The sequence below is a fragment of the Arachis stenosperma genome, chromosome 2 (assembly GCF_014773155.1).
Source record: "Arachis stenosperma cultivar V10309 chromosome 2, arast.V10309.gnm1.PFL2, whole genome shotgun sequence".
Lineage (NCBI taxonomy): Eukaryota > Viridiplantae > Streptophyta > Magnoliopsida > Fabales > Fabaceae > Arachis > Arachis stenosperma.
The window spans coordinates 35396093-35413945 of record NC_080378.1 but is presented as its reverse complement, the minus strand read 5'-3'; the positions used below and the strand labels follow the sequence as shown (position 1 = coordinate 35413945).

At 34.9% G+C, this 17853-nt stretch overlaps 2 protein-coding genes across 4 annotated transcripts; both read right to left on the bottom strand.

The window, feature by feature from the left end:
- Positions 1–4850: 4850 nt before the first annotated feature.
- LOC130962796 (uncharacterized) lies at positions 4851–6209 on the bottom strand. Its single transcript, XM_057888963.1, has 2 exons — positions 6022–6209; positions 4851–5829 (listed from the first exon to the last, which is right to left on the bottom strand). Exons 1-2 carry the CDS (start codon positions 6207–6209, stop codon positions 4851–4853), a joined length of 1167 nt encoding a protein of 388 aa, XP_057744946.1.
- Positions 6210–7700: 1491 nt separating this feature from the next.
- On the bottom strand, positions 7701–12387 carry LOC130962209 (uncharacterized). 3 transcript variants are annotated; one of them, XM_057888349.1, is made up of 5 exons: positions 11942–12387; positions 9517–9677; positions 9042–9131; positions 8119–8236; positions 7701–8031 (listed from the first exon to the last, which is right to left on the bottom strand). In XM_057888349.1, the coding sequence occupies exons 2-5, from the start codon at positions 9605–9607 to the stop codon at positions 8025–8027; spliced, it is 306 nt and encodes a 101-aa protein (XP_057744332.1). In that variant the 5' UTR covers positions 9608–9677; positions 11942–12387; the 3' UTR covers positions 7701–8024. The 3 variants fall into 3 exon arrangements, with proteins under 3 accessions (XP_057744332.1, XP_057744334.1, XP_057744333.1); XM_057888351.1 differs by lacking the exon at positions 9042–9131 and having other exon boundaries at positions 8107–8236; XM_057888350.1 differs by lacking the exon at positions 9042–9131.
- Between the last annotated feature and the right edge of the window lie 5466 nt (positions 12388–17853).

Below are 17853 nucleotides of genomic sequence, written 5' to 3'. Positions count from 1 at the left end.
TATTGCTCATCTATTTCAGTGTCCATAAATATATCTGACATCTTAAAAATGTACAATAAAAGAAAAAATTAGTACACTACGTCCTATAATACTAAAAAAAATAAATAGCTTTCAATATTACACCAATGCTCTAAATCCAAAAAGCTAACATAAATATGTCATTTTGAGCAAACAAATTCGATTTGCACTCATTCTATTTATTTATTGGTATAAAATGAGATAACTACATAAATTTTGAATAAAATATACTAATTATGTGATCTTTTCAATGATATTTTCATTAACAAATTTTCATTTTAATAATATATATACAAATTATTGATATATACACATAATGATTACATACTAGTACATTTTTTTATTCTAAAAAGAAGTTAAAAAATGTTGAAAAAACTACTACTGTTTTTTAATTTGTTTTTCTAAGAAGCACAAATAAATATATCCAATAGAAGTGTTTGAATTGTTAGACTTGGTAGTTAAATATTTAATATTTAAAATATTATAATTTTAAGTAATATTTTAAGTTGGTCCCAAAATATTTTTTGTTGAACATCTTTGTCCTCAAATGTGAGTACCCATAATATAATTCGTAGCTAGTTGCTTCGATTTAGAAATTTGATAAAATGTCAATTGATTCGATTTGTTATGACGCTTAACCAATTTCATAAATCGAATTCATCTAATTCGATTTACCATGGAATATAGGCTATATAAATACCATCAAAACGTTGAGCATTCATTATAGTAGGACTTACAATGACAAAAAAAAAATATAAGCTATATAAATTCTTTAAGTATAATAATTCAATAATACATTTTAAATCCACACTTTTAAATATTGCTAGCTAATTAATAATAAAAAATAATAAATTTTATTTACTTTCTAATATTCCTCAATGTATGTGAATTACTAAAAGATAAAATATATTTTTTCATTATGCAATCAATTTCATGAATAAATAATCGAAACAAAGAATTGCAAAATTATAGATTCTATTCACTAATCTCGATTTTGTAATCAAAATAATGGATTATTTTCTAAACACTACAATAAAGAAATTGATTGGATCTCTGCCGATTGCTGCAACTGTGATACAATTAATGATGAACAAATATTAGATATTAAAGAGATGGATAAATAATGACGAAAAATGGGATATTAAGTAGATGGATAAATGATGAACAAAAACAATAAAAAATTTGATAAAAGAGATTGATAAATGATTCTAATTGTAGGATTGAGTAATTGATGATAGATTATTCTCTAATTTATTATCTTAATATTAAAGAAAAGATAAGATTAGAGTATCTAAATCAAAATGAAAACTTAAAAATTGAAGATAGAATCTTAAAGATAAGATAGATGAATAATAAAATAATAATTTATAATCACGAGCAGGAAAATTTAGAACGGCATAACATATAATACAGTGCACAAGTCAATCGATTGAATTGTGAAAATATTTATTACTTTGAAGACTTCAATCGATTGGGTAACATGAACAATCGATTGAATAAGAAAAACTCCAAATTCTAAACATGGTTCAATCGATTGTGTAACAATTACAATTGATTGATTTTTGGGAAAACCATACTGTCGTCCAATATTCAATCAATTGTTTTATGCATCCAATCAATTGATTTTCTAACAAACACGATTTCACAATCCTATACGTATGTAACAGATCAAGGATAAAATTCTAATTGATTAGAATTGTCAAAATATTTATTGCAATTAATGGAAGATCTAATTTGTTATTGTTTTATTTTTTATTATTAATAAACATGATAGATGAATGATAAAATAATAATTTACAAAATAAAAAATAGATTTTAGAATTAAATAATATATAAAGAATTAATTTGTAATTAAAATTAAATAAGGACTATTTAGCAATCATTAAAAACCTTAAAAAACATGTTTTGTTATGGGACCATTTAATGGTCCAAACGTTCTGAGACCATCGAATCCGGTGCCCAGTTATTATTTCTAAAAAGTCTCTAAAAAAATATTATTTGTCAAATTGTATAAAGATAGAAAAAGTAAAGTTTATATATATTGTTTTTATATTTTACTAATGTATTAATAGGCACGTTGTACTAAGATTACAGTTCTAAAAATTGGACTGGATTACGATTGGATCGTCCAACGAAAAATTGGTGGCATCACTAATTTGATTCTATAGAGAAAACCACTAATGGAAACACTGGAATTAAGCCTCAAAGTGGTCCCTGAAGTTACACTCGACACTTAAAGTAGTCCCTGAAGTTAATAATTACACATATTCATTCCTGAAATTACACTTCGGGCCTCAGAGTCATCCTTCAAGCATTTTTCGTCAATAGGCACCATCGAAAAGTTGATGTGGACTCATCTCTGACACGCTGACTAGGAAATGGCTAGCTGACGTGGATTAGTAAAATTTTTTGTGGCAATTTGGTCCCTAAATCAAACATAAAAACCCTAATCCCCAAATTTCTCTTCTCTTCTCTTCTCTTCTCTTACCTTCTCTTCTCCATATTCAAAGCCAAACAATATTTTTTAGCATGCAACAACCACCTAAAGATGCAACATAAGTGTAAGCAACATCCCAAGGATAAAATATCATTTAAATGCTAACACTAATCAAGTAGTTACATAGGAATTTATCAGCCCTTTGATAGCATAATCAAAGAAGTGCGTGTGCAACATAAGAATTTATCAATCTTGATACAGAAAAGAATTTAAGTTTCATTTAAAAGGCATCAACCTTTTCACGGTTTCTTCTCAGTAGCCTCGATTATCAAAACTATGGTAAGTAACTTCAATCATTGGCTTGGGAATTAGTCGATCTTTGAAATCCTCAGGAGAAAGAATTCACAATCAGGGCCAAAGTTGAACTTGACCGTGCAGTTTGATTCATTGAGGAGAGTACACATTGAAGCAGCAGAATAGTATCGACTGCCAAAAAGATCCTTGAAAACTACACCTTGGTACACGTCATTTTTGAAGAAAGATATCTCACTTCCTGCATACAATATGATATTTGGAATCAGGTGATTTTTATAAACATGGAACACTTAGAATACAACTTACAACAAGGAAAATTCAAAATTTATATTATAGGCAAGGGAATTTCATTTATAACAGCACTTATTCATGCATCAAATAAGGTAATTGTTTTTGTTACTTTGGTTATGATATTCATTTTTTCTTTGGTTTTTATTTTTTTCCTCTTTTTTATCAACATTTATAGAGAAGAGAACTCTTTACTTTTGTGAATTCTACTTAGTTTATTTAGTTCACCTTCCAAAATACAATTCTAAATTTAATAATAATTGAAAATCAACTTAATATATTCATTTAAGATAGAATTTAATTTTCATACATTCGCAGCATAAAAAAAACTGTACACAAACAAACAATTGTGTGTTGTAACATTATTAAAAATAATTAATTTTCAAATTTGTTATTTAAAAAATATTTACTCTCACAAATTTAGTTAAACCAGATAAAATTATTTATAGTTAGTATATCAAAATTAAAATTTTTAAAATATAAATGAAAATTATTCCAACTAGAGATGCATGCAACTTTTTCAATGAATATAAAAAATTTTTAAAAATTTTATACAGGCAAGATCCTTTGATAAAACTCATTCTTTTTCAATGAATATGCAACTTTTTCAGAAAAAGTACAACATAGGAAGAAAAGTATGGTAGTTAGAAAGAAAGGGACAAAAGAAGAAAAATGTGATGCTGGAGAAGACCCGTCACAATATTTTGGGTAAAAAACATAAACAAGTCAAAGGGAGAACAATTTTACAGAAATAAGCCAAAGCAAAATCTGATTCATCAATCAACCAAAGCACATCTCTATGTAGTTCGAACCAAGTTGGTTCGAACTTAGTTTTCACGTAATTCGAACCAAATAGATTCGAATTACACATTGTAACTCAGAGCCACATAATTCGAACCAATTAGGTTCGAATTCTAACTTCATAATTCGAACCAATTAGGTTCCAATTACACTGAAGAAATAGTAACCAAGTAATTCGAAATAGGATGGTTCGAATTATTCAGAATTCGTTACGCACAGCAATTTAAGTTACGAACATAGTTTCCGCATCATATCTTAATAAAACTTATACAGTTATTTATTCCGGTGTGCATTAGACATACATTTCGTTTAAAATTGCGTAGACAGAACATATTCATTAACTAAAATCCCATTCAAAGTACATCGCACTAACATTAACAAATTCTATCAGTCACCAACTACAACTAAGAAAATCGATAATAGTGGAATCTAAACGCAAAATTGAAATAACAAAAGTACCAAAGCCACCAATACACCTAATCATGTCCCCATGTGTGCTTTGCTCCTCCGAGCTGTGGGCAACTCCGACGTGTGTGGCTGGGCTGCCGACAAAGCCCACATCTCTTTGGCCGGTTCGGATCTGCCTCGTCCATATTGGTCCGTATCCGAGTGGACCTCGGACGACCCTCTCTCGCACGCCTCTTGTTGGGGTCAGGGATGATAGTCGGCCCGTCATATGGTGGCTCTGGAATGGGAGGTGTGAAACCCATCCGATACACACTGAAGACCGAACTAAGACGATACACCTGGTGGACGTAAGGCTCCCATGTAAGCCGTGAGTAGGCACAGCATGCCAGTGCGTGGGGACACGAGAAATGAAGTGCCTGAAAGCATCCGCAGTCACATGTGTGAGATGCAAATGAGACTCTGTAGCTACCCAGTGAGAAAAAACCAGTCGGAGTTGTCTCTGTGACGGTGAACTTGGAGTTATCCCTGTCGTACACAGTAACCGTGAAGCACCTAGCCGTCTTCAAGTTGGCCTCTATACACTTCACCAAGTGCTGACTAAATTGTGCTCCGTTCCCATCTGTGCCTCAGCCTCTCTCCCTTTGCGAACAAATAATTCGGCCAACCTTCCGTATGTTGCCTTCACTAGCGAGCAGACAGGAAGGTTTCTGACACCCTTGAGGATCGAGTTCACACACTCAGATATATTCGTTGTCATGTGTCCGAATCTACGCCCCTCATCACAATGCTGTATCCACAACGAATACTCAATCCGGTTCGCCCAGTCACACATCGTCGGGTCTTCGGACCTAAGAATATCAAACCAGTAATGGAACTCGACCTTGGTCTTAGCGTACGCCACATTCACAAGGAGCCTCCTTGCGTCTTTGCCCTTGAAGGTGAGGGCGAAATTTGCCGTAACATGTCGAATGCAGAATGCCCGGTATGTAGACGGAGGTAACCAGCCTCCGTCAGGAGCCTCAAGCGCGGCCTTGATGCTGTTATGCCTGTCCGAGATAACCAGCAGACCCGGCTGCGGTGTCACATGCTGACGCAGGTGGGAGAGAAAGAAGGACCACGACTCAGCATTCTCACCCTCGACTAATACGAATGCAACAGGGAGTATATTGGAGTTCCCGTACTGTGCAATCGCGACAAGCAATGTTCTCCCATACTTGCCATACAGATGGGTGCCGTCAATACTAACTAGGGGCTTGCAATGACGGAATGCCTCGATACACGGTAGAAAAGTCCAGAATAGTCTGTGAAAATAAGCTCGAGACTCGTCCAACTGTCTACCGACACGAACAGGGCTCGTCCTTATGACTGCAACAGTACCAGGCATCGTCAACTGGACTCCTAACACCCACCTTGGGAGCTCGTTGTACGACTCATCCCAGTCACCATAGATGAGGGCAACAGCCTTCTGCTTCGCCAACCAGACCCTCCTGTAAGTTGGCCTAAACCCAAAGTGTGCGGCGGTGGCATTTAGGAGCACCTTGATGCTGACGGATGCATCAGCCCTAACCATTGGCATAATGAATGTCGATATCACATGGTAATCCAAACTCCTGTGGTCGCTGAAAATGGAGGTGGCGAGACAAGTATGCGGTCCATTGTAACGTTTGACCTCCCAAAGTCCCTTGTGCTGTCAGAGACTAAGCCGAATCAACCATGTGCACCCATTGCCGAACTCAGAACACTTGCCCACATACCGGCGATAGTCAGACTCCACGACCTTGTACTGTACCCCTCGACAGATGCTGTAAGTCTTGACACTTAACAAGGCCTCTTCTTTATCCGGAAATTGCTGACCAACCTGAAACTCTGTCAGACCAGCAGACCCTTCAGCATCTCTAGCGCCAAATCCAGCCGGCTGCCCAGGAACCCCCTCCTGCCTCATGGCATCCAAGTCCAAAGAAAAAAAATGTGGAGGGTACTACTGCATGCCATAGCTAGAACCACCGCCTGCCCCAGCAGGCTCACTTGCTCCAACATCATCGCCACTGTCATCAGCAATCATATCCGGCTCGACATCATCGTCCTCTGGATCATCCAAGAATCCATCTCCAACACCAGCCGGTGCAACACACTGTAAAGAGGTCCCCAGATGTTCCCCTTCTCCGACCTCGTCGCCTACACTGCCGTTGAGATCAACAGCGAACGAAGGAGAGGCGACATGTTGGATGGGTGGCTCATACGCAGGGACGGAGGAAGATGCAACGGCAGGTCTGGAGCTAGAACCGGCTACCGTGGCTAAAGTGGTAGTGTTCCGGTTCGAACCCCCCGAGCTGAACACCGCGTCAACCAACTTTGCCAACAGTTCTGGTGTCCTCACCTCTGGAAACTGCCGGCGACAATGAAACATGACCTGCAAATCCTCATCACTCCCGATCGTGAAACAATCGTCCTTTACGGTTTCTTGGAGCACCGTGATTGAAATTCGATAAAAAAAAATTTAACCCGTTTCACACCTTCTAGACCAAGTTTCAGCAGTACAGAGCTAATAAGGTCCTCATACCTCGTCATAGGCCTGACGATAATACAGAGAGGATCCTTATCAGTGAACTTTACACCGGAACGAGTTTTTCTCTTAATGGATCCTCTGTGGTGAACCAACACTACGAAACTCTCCTCACTAGCCATCTTAACCCCCTCTAATGATAGCAGCTCACGTTCACACCATATATATACAGGTCTGGTCCTCACTAATTCGAACCAGCCTAGTACGAAATATGGTTTGTGTAATTCGAACCAAGCTAGTTCGAATTACTTCAGCAGTGTAATTCGAACCAAATTGGTTCGAATTATGAAGATAAAGTTCGAACCAAATTGGTTCGAATTATGTGGCTATGGGTTACAATGTGTAATTCGAACCTATTTGGTTCGATTTACATGTAAAGTGAGTTCGAACCAGCTTGATTCGAACTACATAGAAATGTGTTTTGATTGATTGATGAATCAGATTTTGCTTTGGCTTATTGTGTAAAATTATTCTCCCTTTGGCTTGTTTATGTTTTTTACCCCAATATTTTGCTAAGGATTATTCCCGTGTTGGAGGGCGACGTCCCATGCACAATAAGAATTTGTGCATACAAACACAATTGGGAAACAAGGGCAAAGAAAATCAGCTTGAGACTCGAATAAACTTTAGCCATCTAAATCACATAATCAATACCACGTCAATAAATACCAACTATAATTATAATCCCTTTTTTTCTGAAGGCCTGAAAATTGCTACCACTAAAATTTCATTTTTGAGCAATTAAGGTCATCACAAAATTGTTCTTAGTATACCACACATATTCCCAACCTAATATGAAAAATGAAATAAGAATTAGGGTCTAATTCTTGAAATTATCACCTTCTAAGAAGTCTATAGGATATGAAAGGGTAAAAAAATGAAATGATTGGCAAAATTTAACATCAAATGAAATGCATAAGATTCACAATATTAGAAGATTTATGTCACAGTGGTAAATTAGGTGCACAATTTAAGATACAAGGCTTATTATTATTGAGAATGCCGCTACACTCATCTTGGTGTTGTAGTGTATTACCTATAACTTTCAAAACATCATCAAGAGCTGAGTAGAATTAATCCAAGACTGAAAAGCCTTATAGCAGTAACACAAAATTGAAGGGAGCAATCAACGGAGTTTGCCCACAACTTGTTGGCTGGCAAAGGAGTTACCGCAACCACAACTGGATGGGGACTTCAAATGCTGAGTTTATTCCAGAATATATTAATTCAACATCTTGATAAATCACTCATGAATTTTTAAGAAAATGCTTCATACTTGAGTTAAGACCTTTTTGTTCCTTCTGCTTCAACATGTCTCCAAGGATTGAGAGCATCTCTAACTGCCTGAGCCTCTGGGGAATTCTCCCAGGCTCGCTTTTCTGACTCCAAAACAGTTACCTTGTCATCTGTATGATGCAGAGAAAAATTAATCAATTTTCTTTTAATAAAGTTAAATAGTTTCATGGAGTTATGGAGATGACCACCCCAAGTTTATCCCTCAACCACACATACCCTTAACTGCTTAAAATTCACAAGATCTAATCAAATCCTTCAGAAAAACAACTATCAACAACTAATTCATAAGAAAAACATTCACTTGATATATTTGATGCGCGGGCGCCCACACAACACATCATACACATACACACACACAATTGTGAACAGATACAAGGGTTTTGGTGGGGAAGGAACGTAAGGGTCTGAAAAGTAAAATGGACTTCACTTTACCTACAATTTCAAGCCCTTCCCTCCTTTCCCATTCCTTTCCCCTTCAAAATCAAAAGCCCACAAACACTCCCTAAGAAAAAAAATCTTTAACATCTAGCTCATATGCAAAAATACAGTTCATTGAGTATTCAAGAAATTTGAGCCGAAGAAATACGTGAAATTGGCCATGTGTTTCCCAAAAATTCCTTACATGGAAGACAGTGATACTTTTCGAATTTAAAGATCTCAGTGGTTTAAGCCTTCATTTCCTATTTTCATTCAAGGTTTAGTTGAGAAAAGAATGAAACTAGTGGAACTCAGGCTGCGTTTGGCATGTCCGAGGACAGTGGGTGCAGGGACGGAGACACAAATTTGTGTCTATGCATAGTGTTTAGTTATAGGGAGAGAGGCATTCTAAGGTTTATATTTTTAAAGGAGCAAAATGACAATACAAGGGGCGAAAAAAAAAGAAAGAAAGCACACTGGGAATGCAATTTCATTAACTGTTCCAATTCTTCCCTCTCAACTCAACCCAAGTCCATGCCATCCTGGGAGCAACCAATAGTCGTTTGTCCCTCCGTGTGCCTTCCCCCACTATCCTTAGACAATAACCAAACACAGCCTCAGTTTTATATGTCATTTATGTTCTGTTTCATCATCTTCTTTTGGAAAGTCTCTACAAACTGAAAAAAAAAACAGAGAACCTACTAAACAAAATCATAGTCAAAGAACTCACGACACACACTGTAGTTTTATGTTGTAAATAGTAGCAACGGATGCAATTTTATCAAATAACAAAACCAATGACTCATAAGGTCACAGTAATCAAATTAACAAGAATATGAGAGCATCATAAGTTAAAAATGGCAGTATTAATAAGAATGAGAAAATGAACATAAAAGAAAAATGAGAAAAGAAGATAATAGTAAGGAATGGAAAGTGCAAGTATTAAGATAATCAATAAGGAAGTTTCTCACACAGAAACCAGTTTTGATCATGAACAACTCCATAGAAGCCCCAACCAGAGCCGAAACGACCCCAATCTTCAAGTACCAATCAAGAAACTTCATTTTTCAACTTGCGAGAAATGGCAAAGCGACTATTGAAGAAGATTTATGGCAATCCAATCAAAATCATTATCTGCAAGTACCAATGATTAGTTGTTAAGCTATTAGGTTCTTATAAGCGTTATCTGCAGGTATCAATGACTATTGATGCTTATGTATATTGTGTTGAATGTTAAATTCAGTGTGCGCACAAACATTATTAGAATTGATATAATTTACTTAGGATCTGTCCACAAAATCAACTTTGAACATATCTTACTATTCCATTTGGCCAGTCTTTTCTCATGCAGTTATCAATCTTTATTTTTTCGGAACAAAACTACATGTTAATTGTTAAGTCATCAGAACCATCAAGAAGTCGAGGTTTGTAAAATAAAAATTCCAGACTTTATGGTTTGAATTCATCTAAAATATGAATTCTGCCATGTTCCATAATCCATGCTTTCATGTGCCTGTAATTAATCTACAGTGTCTGCTGCAAACAAGTTCAACTTACATTAATTCCATGTTCCCTAATCCATGCTTTCATGTTCTTGTAACTAGTCTAATTCATTTTTTTTTTTGGTTTGAATTCATAGTAGCAGTAGGTGGTGTTAATCATTGCAATTTAACTTTGAGCAAAGATTTTTCTTTAATATTTCTACCTAAAAGCATTGTACAACTCCTTTGAGAGTTAATGAATTGAACCACAAACAAGTAGTTGTAAGCGAATTGATTGTCTATAAAATGATGTGATAAAGTTGAAGAAGGCAACTGATGGTTCAGAATAGAGAATGTGATGCAGCGAATATAGAGGGGGCAGAAATACCATTACATTCAGAAGCAATAATAATCAGCACCATCAGATCACATAACAATAGCAAACCAAGGATCAGTAATCTGCCTATATAAAGGAAGTAGAGTTGAGCAACTCTCAATTCTCTCTTTCTTCGAAATAGACTAATTATTTCAAATTCTTTCATTAAATGTTTCCTACTTGAAGGGAAGAAGGGTGCAAAAAACCGTAAAACTTTCTTTCTCAGTCAATAACATTACCAAATAACAAGGATATAACATTCTTTCAAGTATGCAAATCTTTTCCTATAAAAGGAGAGTCCTTCAAGCTGAAAAAGGAGAAACTTATTTTTTTCTTTTTAATAGCCCGAATGGTGTGATCTTTGTTGTTGGAAGAGTATGTGAGAAATCCAAATAGTTTTTCCTTTGTATTATTGAAAATCAAGTATGAAATTTGGGATTGAATCAGATGCAACAATTGCAAACCAAGGTTCAGAAGCAAAAATGACAGATCAATAGTTGAATTCATCAAAACACCAGATTACATAACAATAGCAAATCAAGGACCAAACTAATCCATTCATACTCCTGTTAAGTATTATGTTTAACTTGATTGTATTGTCCAGACATGGAGAATAATGTAACAAGACTTGACAATTTTCTTCAAATATTGACAATTCCGAAGACTCCAGAATGTTAATTATTTTATCCTTAAATAAACTAACAAGGTTTAATCATACACCAGCAAATTAAGGCTCTATGAATCAAGCTTAATCACAAACTATATTTTCACCTCATAAAGAGGCAAAATACCAGAACCAAGGTTGTGAGAACTGAACCCAGTCAATGAACCTGTAGAGTGACTGGTTCAATGGTTCAAAGGTTCAACCGGAATTTAACCAGTTTAATTAAATATATGATGAAATTATAAAGAAATTAATATATAATTTTAAATATTTAAATTTAATAATTTTTAAGCTGATAAATTTTAAAATTTTACAATTTTTCATAATTTATAATTAAAAATTCACAAATAATCAACAACAAAATATAAAAAAAAAACAGCATCCACAAAAAAATTCCAGCATAAACACAATGCAGCGAAGCAATCAGAATCAACCCATAAACATCTCAAAATCAGAAAAATTTCAGCAGTCCAGCACAATGCAATGAAGCATGCACCATAGCACCATCAACAATTCAGAATCAGAAAATCAGCCACCAGAATCACCAATCCAAAATCAGAAAAAATCAGCATAAACAACTCAATGTAAAATTGTGGCAATGTTTCTATTTTGGATCAATAACAGCAAAACAACAATTCACCAAAATAACAAGTACAACAGATTGGATTTAAAAATCAATCTCAGCAGAATTAATAAATTAAACAATTGAATTTATAACTCATCAGCGACAGAGTTCAAATAAAAATTCAAAAAATTAATATCTAAAAACTCAGAATCATCAAAAATACATCGTATGCATATTCAGAATAAATTTCAAATTTCGGAGGAATAGAGTCAGAGAGATAGAGTCAGAGAGAGTTAGTCTGAGACTTGAGACCTGAGGGTTGAAATTTTGAAAATTTTTGGCTATGGAGATAAACTGCGACTGAGAGACAATACACGAAAAAGAGAAGCAACGACGGCGAGACACGGTGAGGAGCAGAGAAGCAGAAACGACGCCGGCGAGGAAGGGAGAAGCAGCGACGACCCACAATGAGGAGTGGAGAAGCGGCGAAAACGACCCACGACGAGGAGCAGAGAAGCGGCGACGACGAACCACGGCGAGGAGCAGTGACAGAGACACAAAGAGGGCGACAGAGAGAAAAGGGAGAGAAGGGTTCGGCGATGACAACGATGCGGGGCTGTGGGGGCTGCGGTGGCTACGGGCTGGGTGGCTGTGGGTGGCTGCGGTGGCTGCGGTGGCTAGGGTTCGTTTTCTTTCAATTTCAAACTTTCTTCAGTTTCAGAGAGGAGAGGCCGAGAGGGGTGGAACTGGCACCGGGACTGGGTTGCGAGGGTAGCCATGTAGGGTTTTTTTTTTATATATAAACTATAAAACGGCGTCGTTTGGATGCGGGTATCCAAAGTTATCCTTTAAAAAACCGATTGATCCTAACGGTTTATCGATTAATTGTCGATTTGACCGATTTTTTTATTAGTTTTTTGTCAGACAGTTTGTAAAATTAATCAAACCGACCTGATAATTAGTTTTTGATTAATTATTCAACTGAAACGATCAGTTCAGTTCAATTTTCAGAATTATGACCAAAACTAATATAAAAAATGATAGAAATTTAAAAATTGAACTAATCCATAGAACAATCAATATTCAATAATCAATTAATTAGAAATCAAGATATCGAGAGACATTACATAGCTACAACGACGGTGGAGAAAGAAGACGTAGTATCAGCCGTAGTGAAGAGATGGGAGTAAAGCTGGACAAAGAAGTAGGCTGCCGTTCTGATGTTGGACAGAGCGAGACACGAGACTATAGAAAATTTGGAGAAGTGAATATTGACAAGTAACTAAATATGAAAATATGGGATTTTTCTTAAATAAATAAGAAAATATTTTATTTATTGAAATAAATAATTTTAAAAATAATTACAAAAATATGTAACATGCCTTATCTCGTTTCTGGCCGCGGCCTATACATGTCGTTGATAGCAACATTCCGGGTCCCATTTCCAACTTTTCGACCACTTTTTCCTCTCGTCTATCATTTTCTGACCATATTGTTGAGTAACTCTAAGATGGTGTGTACAAATGTACGTGATTCGAACATCAATTGACTGAACGCGACATGGCACGTCGCCAGGGCAGCCGACTTCGCGGTTAGTTTTATTATCTTCATGTTTATGTTATCGCATATATGTATAGCCATGGTTAGGATACTTGGCAAGAATTAGTATACAATTCATGATTTAGGTGGCTAAATATATCATTAATAACAAGTCACTGATAGAGTATGATTTTAAGAATGTTGTTCTCATTTTTTTGTAATTAAGTTATTAAATACATAATTATTAATTTAAATATTAAATGTTGTGGTAGATATTTTTCTTGAAGTTAATTTATTAATTATATGTTTTTTAATTTATTAATTTAGTTATTAATTATCCAAATAAAAGTTATTTTTTAAGTAAATAATTATGTAATTTTATATTTACCTAAATTAAATTATTAAGTAAAATTTTGTTAATTAGATTATTAATTACTTTAGTAAATATTTTTATTTTAATTAACATATTGAGGAGATGTTTATTAGTTAACTTAGTAACTATTAACATAAAAGGTTCTATTTAAATAAATTCAGCTAGTACATATTTGCATAGTTATTAAAACCGGATCGGATAGATCGATTCGACTAAAAAATCGGTTAATTGGTAGACTGGTCGATTCGGTTAATAAATTAGACCTGACTTACATTCGAATCGGTCAACAATGGTCAAATTCGTTGAAAACCAGGACCATCATAGAATGCTCCTGTCTACTACATCTCAAAAAATGTAGACAATGAGATTTGAACCCAAGACAACATGTATGCAACACACTTCCTTGTCATTGCACTACTTTGTTTCTTAATAATTTAAGTGATAAAAAAATAAATATATAACAAACTCTGAATGAATTTTTATTTTTTTTTATCCTTCTAAGTATGGATTGACGTGGATACCAAACAAGTAATGACACATGATATATAAATATATTGATATTGATTATATTATCTTTTGTTTTTTCACTTGTTCATTTAAATTGAGAAAGTATTTTATATTAAGGACTAATTTATTATCTCTCTTTGTACCATAAATTATATCTAAGGATTGATATTTAATTGTTATTAATATATTTTTGAAAATATGCATTTAACTTTTAATTTTAATTTTAATTTTATAATTTTATATTTTTATTTAATTATGACTGAGTCAACCGGATAAATTAGTGACTCACCGGTTGAACCAATGACCCAATGACCCCGTCATATGACCGGATCAATTACCAATTTGGTTCTGATAACTATGCATATTTGTAAATTTCTGTTAACTAAATATATATATATATATATATATATATATATATATATATATATATATATATATATATATATAATAGTTAACTCAATTTGTTATATCAATGCTCATTGGGACTTTATATTTTTAATTGTGATCATTTATTTTTTGTCAGAGGTCTCGCCTACTTCTTCCTCGGCGAGTAAGTCACGCACTCGCACCACCGAACGCCATCGTCCCATATTTGAAGGAGGCTAGTTTCGACGACACGGTGCCTCTTAGGGACTTTGTCTTTGACAACTTCTTGATCACGATATTCGTAGAGCGCTAGTGTCTGAAGACGCACCCGTTCCACCTGCCATAGAGTGAGTGCATCATCACCCTGCAGGACGTTGTGTGGCTACGTGTAACAACTCTGATTTTCGAGTACCTAAGATCTTTTCTGAAAATACAAATTTCTTCGAAAGATCAGTAAGGAGAGAACCTCTGCTATATCATCAAGCATTTCAATCCTCATTGACATTATGTCATCTTAAGCTAGGACCTCTTTTGAGGCAAGCTCGACGACGTAGTCACAAAGAACCTTGTTTTTGAACCGTCTCGGTTAGGAATTTTGATTTTAGTTTTCGTAAATAGTCTCTGTTTGACGAACCGGACACAATTTATGAGAAAAGAGAGATAATAGTACAATATTATCATTATATTAGTATTAGAAAATTCTTGAATGATATTATAAGTTTACCTGGTCTATTTTAGTTAAAAACAGGAAATCGGTTTAACCGGGTTCACAGTTTACTGGTGTAGCTTAGCACCAGCACTCTCTGATGACTTTAGCAATGCTAATGTCTCATCATACATGTTCTATTCTCATAATAAATATGTTACTAGTGTCGTTTATGCTAGTAGCTCAGAAAATAATTTTTATAGTTGTTTTTACGAGTGTTCTGATACATCTAGTTTTAGTAGTTATACATCTGAGATATTTTAATATTATTTTAATTCATCTGCAAGCCAACCAATCACAACTCACCTTATACCCCCAAGACACTCCAAGTCTGTCTCATTTCTTCATTTTGGCTAAAAATTACAAGAGAGAAAAGAGTGAAACTTTCATGACACTTAAATCTTCAAAGCTTGATTTCTTCTGAACTAAAACTCAAATCAAAACTCCTATTTCACCAAAATGATCCTCTCTTTTTTCTCTACATAACCATGTAATATATCAAGGCTAGAAATAAGGTGAGATGGCTGTCTCCCTCCCTCTTCAATTCAGTTTTCAAGGAAACATGCTTAAACATGTGTTTTCTTGATGTTCTTCCTTAGATCTCTTACTTAGCTTGACTTGTGACGCAAGAATCTTCAATTCCCAGCACGTCTAAGGTGAGGAATCCCTTTCTAACATGTTGATTAAGGTTTGGTCAGTTGAGGTTTTATGGAGTCAAAGTTGTTCTTGATGTGTTTTAGGAGGAAAAAGTGCTTAAAGACCACCTGAAAGTATAACCGAATTTGGAGCAGCAAAACCAGGTAGGGTTTGACGAATTTAATCTTCATTGATTGTTTTTGATTTGTGTGATTATGATATGGTTTGGCTGTGCTTGAAATTGATTGTTTATATAAGTAATTCTTGTTGAAAATTTTGTGAAATTTGATGAAATTCAAGCTAAGAACTTGTGTTCTTGTGGCTGCTGGAAAACAAAACCCTAACCCTTAAATTGGGGTTCAATTTGTGTTAAAACCAAGTAGACAAGATGGGGTTTTGGTGGCTGCTAAATCATTATGAATTTTGGTAAAAATCGGTTGTTGAAAAGATTGAAAAACGGGTAAAAACAAAGAAAGAATCTGAAGAATTTACGAAGAACACTTTGAGTGTGATGAAGAACATTGAAGAACAGGCTTTAGATCCTTAAAAGGGCAAGGAAGTAAAATTTTGGTGTTTGGGGGGTTATATGGTAATTTCTGAAAGTTAAGGTGGTTAAAGTAGAAATATTAAAAGTTACGGGTGGTAAAAAGTAAATTTTAAAGGTTAAAACTTAAAGTGGGGTAATATTCAAAAATTTAATGATAAAATAATAAATAATAATAAAATATTAAATAATAATATTTAATTAAAGATAATATTTTAATAAAAATAATAAAATAATGCAGAAAAGGCAGTTTTCTGTAAAAGCTTTAGAAAGACCACTTTAAGCGCATAATCTCATAATTACCTTCATAAAACACTTAGGGAGTGGTAATAACATGTTAGTGAGGTAAAGATAAAGAAAAGATAAAAAGTTAAAGAAAAGATAAAAACCAAAGAAAAGTCTGTAAAGTTTTAATAACAGAAAAATAGACAGAGATTAGTGAACGAACTAGGGCAACATAGTTAGTCCTTGAGTTGCGACTAGGGTTAAGTATTATATGAAAAGTTAAACTGTTTCAGTATAGACTTAATGAACCTATACTTGGGACAGGCTAACTATTTATACCAAAATTTACATAAGCTTTAAATACGCACGTTAAGCAGAGAAATCAGAGTAGAGTAAAGAGAATACAGAGAAAAGAATAATCAGAGTAGAGTAAAGATTCAAAGAGAATAGAGTAATATGATAAAGAGATTAGAGAACAAGCAGAGGGTCTGTTGAAAGGTCATTTGTTGCATTAAAGCAACTCTAGAGACTTTTGTGTGTTCATTTGTTGCATTGAGGTAGTCAGATAGATGGTGGTACGACCACTGAGAATGCTTTCCTGGGATACCTTGCTATAATGCTTTGCTGTAGGACAGAGGTTGCTTACAGAGGTATCGAGATCAGTGTGCTCCTGTAAGACAAAGGTTGCTTACAGTGAGTGTGTTGTTGCTCCTGTAAGACAAAGGTTGCTTATAGTGAGTGTGTTGGGCGTATATCGGCTAATAAGTGCCGCCCTGCAAGACAAAGGTTGCTTGTAGTGTATACCCTGCAAGACAAAGGTTGCTTGTAATGGGTATTGCCAACAGGAAAGCCTTATCCAGACATAGGTTGCTGGGTAACGTCGGGAGCGGGTTAGTAACCGACAAATGAGCTCATTACCTGCACTAGGGCTAGACATGCATCATATTTGGTTGCACATTTCCTCTGTTATGATTGTTGCTTGAATGTATGCTTTCTTTGTTTGTATTCTATTCACTGTGTTTGTGTTTTATTTTCTTGTATTCTTCTATTTGTGTTCTATTTTCTGTTTGCACTATTTTCTCTATTCATCTGTCTTCTGTTTACTTTTTTCTATATTCTGTTATTCGTATGCCAAACAACATAGAATTAATGAACATAACTAATTACCACGATCCTACTAAGAACTCCCCAGTTTTTACCCCTTTTCTCTCCCTTTTTCCTTCAGATGGAAGCATGAGTACCCTTCCGTAGTTCGCTGATGACTGTTCCGCAAAGAGGGTTTCGCTCTTGGTAGTCTTCTGAGTCTAGAGTGAACTCTGTTACCTGTT

Excerpts from the sequence above, each read along its gene's own strand:
- LOC130962209 (XM_057888349.1), bottom strand. The coding sequence starts at position 9,607 with ATGAAGTTTCTTGATTGGTACTTGAAGATTGGGGTCGTTTCGGCTCTG. Across the intron at positions 9,132-9,516 it reads CATGATCAAAACTGGTTTCT|TGGGGGAAGGCACACGGAGG; the intron begins GTGTGAGAAACT and ends GTCTAAGGATAG. Across the intron at positions 8,237-9,041 it reads GAGAGGGAAGAATTGGAACA|ATGACAAGGTAACTGTTTTG; the intron begins GTTAATGAAATT and ends TGCATCATACAG.
- LOC130962796 (XM_057888963.1), bottom strand. The coding sequence starts at position 6,209 with ATGAGGCAGGAGGGGGTTCCTGGGCAGCCGGCTGGATTTGGCGCTAGA. Across the intron at positions 5,830-6,021 it reads GTGGAGTCTGACTATCGCCG|GGCTGATGCATCCGTCAGCA; the intron begins GTATGTGGGCAA and ends GCCAATGGTTAG.